The sequence below is a fragment of the Acanthisitta chloris genome, unplaced genomic scaffold (genome assembly GCF_000695815.1).
Source record: "Acanthisitta chloris isolate BGI_N310 unplaced genomic scaffold, ASM69581v1 scaffold17272, whole genome shotgun sequence".
NCBI classification, from domain to species: domain Eukaryota; kingdom Metazoa; phylum Chordata; class Aves; order Passeriformes; family Acanthisittidae; genus Acanthisitta; species Acanthisitta chloris.
Window position 1 is genome coordinate 25,661 of NW_008661237.1, and position 8,869 is coordinate 34,529.

The 8,869-nt window shown below is 39.6% G+C and overlaps 1 protein-coding gene across 1 annotated transcript in view; it reads left to right on the forward strand.

The window, feature by feature from the left end:
* DNAH3 (dynein, axonemal, heavy chain 3) overlaps window positions 1-8,869 on the forward strand; it is a 49,822-nt gene that overhangs the window by 20,019 nt on the left and 20,934 nt on the right. The window contains exons 26-36 of the mRNA XM_009070161.1: window positions 35-233; window positions 922-1,030; window positions 1,369-1,482; window positions 2,599-2,775; window positions 3,832-3,923; window positions 4,295-4,514; window positions 5,349-5,483; window positions 6,709-6,820; window positions 7,373-7,614; window positions 8,215-8,315; window positions 8,394-8,499. Of these exons, the coding sequence (XP_009068409.1) occupies window positions 35-233; window positions 922-1,030; window positions 1,369-1,482; window positions 2,599-2,775; window positions 3,832-3,923; window positions 4,295-4,514; window positions 5,349-5,483; window positions 6,709-6,820; window positions 7,373-7,614; window positions 8,215-8,315; window positions 8,394-8,499 (1,607 nt within the window). The remainder of the gene's footprint in view (window positions 1-34; window positions 234-921; window positions 1,031-1,368; window positions 1,483-2,598; window positions 2,776-3,831; window positions 3,924-4,294; window positions 4,515-5,348; window positions 5,484-6,708; window positions 6,821-7,372; window positions 7,615-8,214; window positions 8,316-8,393; window positions 8,500-8,869) is intronic.

Here is an 8,869-nt window from a genome sequence, read left to right on the forward strand (position 1 = left end):
TAGATTTTCAAAGAATCTGTCTCTTATTCTGCAGCTCGTGATGTGGTTGCAAAATTGGCTCATGACGAAGTCGGAGATCTGAATGATTTCCAATGGATTTCTCAGCTGAGATACTACTGGGAAGAGGATGACGTAGTAGTGAGAATGATTGCAACAGAAATGAAATATGGTTATGAGTACTTGGGCAATTCTCAGCGTCTGGTTATAACCCCTCTGACAGATCGCTGCTACAGGTAAAGCCATGTTGTTGTGAACAATGTTTTCAATTTTTTGGACTGATCTGTATTTACTTTCATTTGTTATAGTTAGTAATAGCAGGAACCTCAGCAGCTAAGATTTTCCTGTAGGTTTTGGAGGTAAATCTTTTATATCTTCCTTGCCCAAATATGGTAAAATATTTACAATGTATACGTTTCTACACCAGTACAGTAATAGCCTATGTTGTATGCAGGAATGTGCTTCTGAAAAGAGATGGTGGTGGTTCCATGGTACTGGAACTGTAAAGAATTCTACAGTAGCACTGATCAATTAATTGATCTGAAATAAGACATACAGGCTGGGTGTGCCTGCCTGTGAAATAAATTAGGTGATTATAGAGCCCTTCACAGATGTTTAATGCAGTTAGCTTCTTATTCCTCCGCTGGCTTGCAAGAAGTTGAAATAGAAATACTTCATTCCTCAAGGCTGAAGTATTCAAGGGCATTTTGTATTTCACTGCTGGAGTGTCCTGGGGTCACCGGTCAAAGCCTTTGAATGAGGGGTTTGTAAAATGATCAGATCACTCCAGTGTTAACAGGGATCTCATTTTTAGGGTAAAATTCACTTTGAGAGCAATGTGATTCCCAGGTTTTTGAAACCACCTTTATACTTTTTCATCCATTTCTAAAGACTGACCTAATTCCTGTGTTCTTGATGATGTAGGACACTGATGGGTGCCTTGAAATTAAACCTTGGTGGTGCTCCAGAAGGGCCTGCTGGAACTGGCAAAACAGAAACAACAAAAGATCTAGCAAAAGCACTAGCTAAGCAGGTAACAAAAAACCCCTTTTCTTCTTTCCATTGTTTACGTTTGGATATGTAGTTAGTTCTTGAAATGCCATTCTTAAGCAAGTAATGTATATTTTGTACCCATCCATTTATGGTTGGGATTGAAGATCTTCAAGGTCCTTTCCAGTCTAATGATTCTGTGATTCTATTCCTTAACCATGGAAATAGTAAGAAACATACATTTCAGACTGTGTCCATATGACATCCTGGTGCTGCAATCCAAAACTAGCAATAATATTCCCTTCCATTTTAGGTGCCAGGAATGTTCTACAGGACTTTGTGTTAATCCTGAGAAATGTTCTCTGTGTGTTTTTGTTGCAGTGTGTTGTCTTTAATTGCTCTGATGGTCTCGACTACAAGGCAATGGGAAAGTTCTTTAAGGGACTGGCACAATCTGGTGCATGGGCCTGCTTTGACGAGTTCAATAGAATTGAGGTAATGTTTTTAACTCAAATAAAATGAGAAAACTTTCATTTAAGACACAAGAAGGTTGAGATTTAGACATGACAACACTATTGCCAATTTTCTGCTTTTACTTTTGGTGGAGCCTCTTTGTTCTGATAATCAGTGACACAGAAATAGGTACTCAGCTGCCTGCTGTGGGAGCATAGACCTACCTGTGCTGTGTTCCAGAAGTCTTTTGTTCTGGGTTATTTTAGCTGAAAAAACTGTTGCTGTGCGATTTTTCTTTTGTATGTGACACTCGTTTGTTGGGAAAGAACTGTCCTTGTCTTCTCCTTGAGAAATCCAGCTACAGCTGTGAGGCTGCATTTGTCTGTGTTGAGCACTGGACAGACAAATCCTGTGGTTTCCTGTGATGTCTAGCTGAGTGTCACTGAGTGACCTGGTTAACTAGCTGTGTAACCAGATACATCTAATCCCCTCCTTGATCTTACTCTGATCTTTTTGGTTTTGTTCAATTTGATCACTAATGACTTTGGATCAGTTTTATGGTTATTGTGATGGAGTTCAATTTAAGTATATACCAGTAAATAGGAAATTTCATTGAGTTCTGTTTTGTCTGTATTAGTGTCCTTAACACCTTAATTCCTCCATTTTTCTGCTGTAACGGTTTTCTAGTGAATTCAGGTGCTAGCATTACTTTCCAAATATTCTGTTACCTTGATACTTTAAAGCACTGCCACTGGGCAGCCTTACCCATACTTCACCCTCAATTTGGGGCATGGAGTGAATCGGTCTTTGTGAAGAGCCTAAGCTCTTTATGTCGTTTGAGTTGCAGGGAAAGTGCTTTTAAAGGCCTCCAGAGGGAGTTCCTGTCCAACGAACTTAAATGTCTGCATTCAGGCACATGGTATTTCCCTGTGGAGGCTTTTAGAAGCCTCTGTTACCTGTCTGTTGGTTGAATAGGGAACGGTGGCACTAACTTTCAGAGGATCCCTTCAATAGCAGCTAATATTTAGGCTCAATTATCAGACACAGAGCTATTTTCACCCGCTGGAATGCAAATATAGCCATCAGAATATATAAACAAACCCATTTTTTATTGTCTCCAAGTGTCTTACGTTTTCCAATCTGTTCTGTTTTTATCAGGTTGAAGTATTATCTGTAGTTGCCCAACAAATACTTAGCATCCAGCAAGCTATTATTCACAAACTCCAAACATTCCTCTTTGAAGGGACAGAGATCTCTCTCAATCCTACGTGTGCAGTGTTTATCACCATGAACCCTGGCTATGCTGGACGGGCAGAGTTGCCTGATAATCTGAAGGTAAATCTGAAATCCTGACTTCTTGTAGCAATTAAACAGAATTTGCAACTTCTGGTCTGTTGTAATAAGTAAAGTCAGCAATTGTATAATACACTGATGTGCATAGTGGTTACTTGGGAGGACACACACCATCACTCTGAATGTCCTCCCCCTTGCTGCTTCTGCTTAGCATGACCCCAGATGGTCTGGAATATTCCTTGGGTCAGTTGGGGTCAGCTGTCCTGGCTGTGTCCCCTCCAACTCCTTGTGCACCCGCAGCTTCCTCGCTGGTGGTGAGGGTGAGGAACAGAAAAAGCCTTGACTCAGTGTAAGCACTGCTCAGCAATAACTAAAACATCCCTGAATTATCAACACTGTTTCCAGCACAAATCCAAAACATAGCCCCATACCAGTCACTGTGAAGAAACTTAACTCTACCCCAGCCAAAGCCAGCACAACTGATAATCAGGTTGAGTGCATTCTGCTGTGCTTTTCACTAAGCTTTAGTAAGCATTTAGGGTTGTACAAAATGCACAGATGAAAGGTCTTAGTCTAATCATACTGATATCAGCTCATAGCTTTAACTGTGCTGTCTCTAATTTGGGATTCTCCTGGTTTACAATGGCTTGGTGATACAAATCCCAATTTAAGTTTCTTACAACTTTGTGAGTTGCTGAGACACTACAGAGAGTCCTAGTTCTTTTCGTAGTTTTGCCACAACTTTTTGTATGATCTTTTACAAGACATTAACCACACCATGTATTAGTTTGTCTGTTATGAAAGTTCTATGAATGACACCTCCCTTTTCCTTGATTAACAGTTCTTTCCAATTGACTCACTCTAAACGTTTATTCCTGCAGTGCTCAGCACAGACTTCTTGAACCTATTGATAAGATCAGATCACATCAGAATAGAATAGAGTAGAATAGAATATAATTCTAATGCAATCTCTAGATTTCAGATGATTCCTGAATTCTAGAAGCTCATGAATTTATGGAGAGATGCTATTCTTACAAAACAGGCATAATTTATTACCCTATTCCATAGTCTGTTTGTATCTTACTTTTTCCCTTACAGGCACTGTTCCGAACAGTTGCCATGATGGTTCCAGATTATGCTTTGATTGGGGAAATTTCACTTTATTCAATGGGATTTCTGGACTCTAAGAGGTAAGACATACTGAATTTTCAACCTCAGTTGAGTCTGATATAACTCATTTCTCTATCTGTGTTTGAGGCATATCATACTGGAAGGCTGACGATGTTCTGTTTCTCCAGAAAGTACTTTTGAATCTCCTGCTTTATCATCAGTTCTCATTTACCACCTCATGTTGGAGATATGCATTTCTACACAGCATCATTTGGAAAATGATATCAAACAGAATTCCTAAATTGTCTAGCATGGCATAACCTACAGTCTTATTTCCTAGGTGTTTTGGGCCATCTTGTCAGCTGATATGTCTGATAGTCACTGCAGTTACTTTGTGTTTATAGAGATGTAAATTCTTTTCATTCTACATGTTATATTTTAATACCCACAGCCTTGCCCAGAAAATTGTTGCCACTTACCGTTTGTGCTCAGAGCAGTTGTCATCTCAGCATCACTATGACTATGGAATGCGTGCGGTGAAATCTGTCCTGACAGCAGCAGGAAACCTAAAGCTGAAGTACCCAGCAGAAGATGAAAGTGTATTGTTACTTCGGGCTCTACTGGATGTTAACTTGGCCAAGTTCTTGGCACAGGATGTTCCACTGTTTCAGGCAAGCTATCAGCCCAGTGTGTTTTAGGTTTTGTGATGATGAGTTCCATTATAAGAACCTACAGAAACAGGTCATTATCTTAATTTAGAACAGCTTGATCTAGATGATGCATATTAGTGTAGACTAATTTCAGTCCACTGATCTGGATAAGCATTTTGGTTCTGTTAGGATTATTTTGCAAAGCAAAAGTTCAGTGGTGCCTTTTAGGTTATGCTATAAAATGTTTTAGAAGATTTCTTGCTAAAAGTCACCTTGTGCTGTTTCATTCATGAAAATCATTCTTTGAAGTTTGCTTTCTGGCTTTGTGCTGCAAAAGAGATGTGGACAATTAAATTAAGGTCAGTTAGAAATTTGAATTCAGGATACAGATTATGAGGTTTCTGTTTGCATGCTGCTTTAATAGAGAATAAAGGCTGTTAAGCTACAAAGCAAACCATATTAAAGACCTAAAAGCTCAGGTACAAGCACACACAGAATAATTGCTCTGAAATTTCGGGACACAGACCCTTCTCTTTAATCACTGAAATTCTTTCAACTGCTTTCACATCATTTCCTCTGATACTTTTGAGGACAAATTTGCAGAAGGTTAAGCTGCTTTTTGCAATAGCAGTGTGTTTATGAAAAGTGCAGACACTGGTTTCTTTTTCATGCATATAGAATACTCTCATGGCTACAGTTTGACTAGAAGTTAGTTTTGTCTAGCCAAGGACATTTCCTTTTTGGCTCTTGTTATCTGTATGAGTATTGTTTTGCTTGTTGATTTTTATGCTTTGGGAATTTTCCCTTTTTGTAACCTGTGTTTAAATAGTGTTCTATTCTGGCTCTCCTTAACAGGGTATCATATCTGACCTGTTTCCTGGAGTGGTTCTTCCTACACCAGACTATGACCTATTTGTCAAGGCACTCAATGAAAATATGAAAAAAATGAATCTTCAACCAGTTCCATGGTTCATTGGAAAAATTATTCAGGTTTATTTTCACATACTTCTGGGGAAGAAAAGCATGAGAGCAGAAACAGTCTTCATTCACTGTCTGTGTCATGAATGAATAGCTAATAGTTTCTCATTATCAATTGATGGAATATTACAAATGGGGTATTTTTAGCAAGTGAAAATCATGGAATATAAGCCTGCGGTTCTTACAGTGACTGTGGCATCAAGGCAGCCTGTGAAGGAGCTAATGTGTGTAGCCACATTGTAGGTCTTGTGGTCCAGGATAGAAAATTAAACTGAATCTGTTACTAGCTGAGGCAGTGTAGCCTAGGGATCAGAACACTGGACTGGGAGTCAGGCCCTGTACCCAGTTCTGCTCATGGTCTCCTTGCGAAGTCTTGAAAGATGATGTTTCTCACTTTGCTTATGCTTCACCTTGAGCTCTGTGTTCCCACTGTCTCCCATTTATTAGTATTGGTGACCTTTCAAAGAATGCTGAAATGTTTTTTCTTGTGAGTAGTGCAGCCTAGTGACAGGGTAATGTGAGGGTTAAAATGATTGGTCTGGGGCAGGGTCATGAGTTATGGCTTATGTCCAGATTTGCCTTATGCTGCTTTGTAAACCATGCTATATCTTTCTTTTAAATAGGAGTAGTATTAACTGGTTAGGAATGTAAGCTAAACCAGAAAATACCAGCCTTAACCTGAGATTTTTAAAAAATAATCTTCCTAGAGGTTCTTCTTACAGATCTGTTTGAAGGTGCTTTGTTGTGAAAGCTTTGACTTGAGCTCTGGCAGGATGTTGTGAGGTGGCTGGAGGAGTTACCACTCTGACAGCCCAAAGCAGCCTCTGTGGGACCAGCCCAATGACAGATCCTCACAGCTGTAATTTCAATCCCTTTGTGGCAATCCCTTAGCATCATTGGTAACCATTGGTTTCAATTCAGGCTTTTGCTGGGCTGTGATCTGCAGTGTCTGGTTAGTGCACTTGCACCCTGTACAGTAACACTGTTACAGTTGAGGGATGACATTTAGCAAGAAGAAAGGGAAGATTTCTGTGGGCAGTGACTTCTTGTATTGTATGAGTGAGAATTGCTGTAATAACACGACTGCCTTCTGATCTGGGTTAAGGCTTTGGTCAGCCAACAGAGATTTGACTGAGATTTTGTCCTGTCGCTCTGACTGCAGGAGAGAGCTCTTGTTTCATACACACAATGCTTGATTTTGTGCCATGTTAAAGAGCCAATCTCTTGTCACTGACAGGTCTATGAAATGATGCTGGTGCGCCATGGCTTCATGATTGTGGGGGATCCTTTGAGTGGGAAGACCTGTTCATACAAAGTGCTGGCTGCAGCCCTGGGTGACTTGTGTGCAGGTAACCTTGTTCAGGCATAAACTTCTGATTAGATGAAGTTAGTTCTGTGACTAATATTTTTTCCTTTGCAAAGATATGCCCAGGTTGTTACTTGTCCTATATTCTGCTTTCTTGACTGGAAAGTTTCTCTTCGTTGAACTATTTTTGTCTGGTGTATTTGTCTGAATGTATTTTTGTCTTCATCTACAGGACAGTAAGCCATACGAATGTGTTTATGCTCTTCTGAATTCTGTTAAGCATTGTATTTGTGCACAATACTCTTGAAAAATATTAGCTCTGATAGGGAGATTGCAAGCAGCTCCCATAAATAGATGACATCTATTCTGCTTGACTTTTTCTTTCTTTCATGTGTTTTTGTACATACAACTTTGTACTTCCCTTGTGCAAGTAATAGAATTTCTTATTTACTGCTACCTACTGCCTGATGTCTGGAGGTTTTTTGCCTTGAGCAGTGAAATCAGGATCCTCAGGAATCATCTTATTCTGTACTTCAGTTATTGAATGAAACTAACCTATGAAATTCTCAAGCTCATCTATTTGTTTTTTACACAGCAAAATCCATGGAAGAATTTGCTGTTGAATACAAAGTTATTAATCCCAAAGCAATTACGATGGGACAGTTGTATGGCAGTTTTGATCCTGTAAGCCATGAGTGGACAGATGGAATTCTTGCAAAGGCCTTCAGGGAACAAGCATCTTCTACCACAGATGATCGGAAGTGGATTATTTTTGATGGCCCAGTGGATGCAGTTTGGATAGAGAACATGAACACTGTGCTGGATGATAACAAAAAGGTAGCCTAATGTTTGCCCATAAGCTCATCCTTGAATATACATACTTTATTTTAGTTGTAGCAATATTGTTACTGTGGTATCAAAAGAGGTGTGAGTCTCAGGAAAGGCTGATGTGCTTAAAAGCATCTCTTTTTTCCTCAGTTATGTGAGTGGGTTTAGTAGATTATATTAACCTCTTACTTCTCCCTAGAAGCCTTGTCTTGCTCCTACTTTTTTGAAATCAGGTTGCTCACTGAGGTTTTTTTATTGACCCTGTTAGGAAACTGCAATACATAAACTCAGTTCTGTAGCTGAAAACTGAACTTTCTTAAATTACCTAGTGAGTAAATTAATTTTAAAAAATCTGCAGGTCATAACTGCTTTTTCTTGCAGAGTTATTTAAAGATAGAGCATTGTTCTCTCTGTCTCTGCAAGCCATTACAGTAACACATGGAAAAGCTGAGACAAGGTCAGAAAATATTGTGTATTGTGAGAATACGAATGAGTGAATGAGGAGTGACACTAAGTAGAATGTTCAGTGATTGTATGACAGGCATTGCTTTGACTGGACAATCAGCACTGACATGACTAGATCTTGTTGATGTGATGCTCTTCTTCCAGCTATGCTTAATGAGTGGTGAAATAATTCAGATGAGTCCAAAAATGAGTTTAATCTTTGAGCCAGCAGACTTAGAGGAGGCATCTCCAGCAACTGTCAGCAGGTAATGTGAAAGCACTCAGGCTTGAACTGTCCCACCTTGCACAGGTGTTCCTGTACTATACTTGTTTGTTCTTTCCAGGTGTGGTATGATCTATATGGACCCACAACAGTTAGGTTGGACTCCACTGAAGGATTCCTACATGGAAACTCTGCCCCCAAACCTGCAGGAAGAACACCGAGAGCTGGTGCGAGACGTAATTTTTTTAATAGGTCTAATCTAGAAGATTAACTTTAAGGTGATGTTCACAGTTTGCCCACTTGAAGGCAGGCATGTAGAATCAAAACTTTTGGGCATAATTTCATGATTTTGAGGGTCTCAGATCTCTGTGAGGCTGCTGGAAATTATTTTGCAGTGATAAATGTCGAATGTTGTTGCAAGGAAAGTGCCTGAGAGCTGGAGGTGCCATGAATATTAGAAATGCAGTGTGAGGAAAACTGGAAAACTCAACAGTTAAAATCTGGTGAAATAATTGGAGTTATATTAGGGTTGAAGCTGGAGAAACCTTTTATTTCTGTGATTTGACAAGACCCCCGATGGGGGAACTGGATAACAAA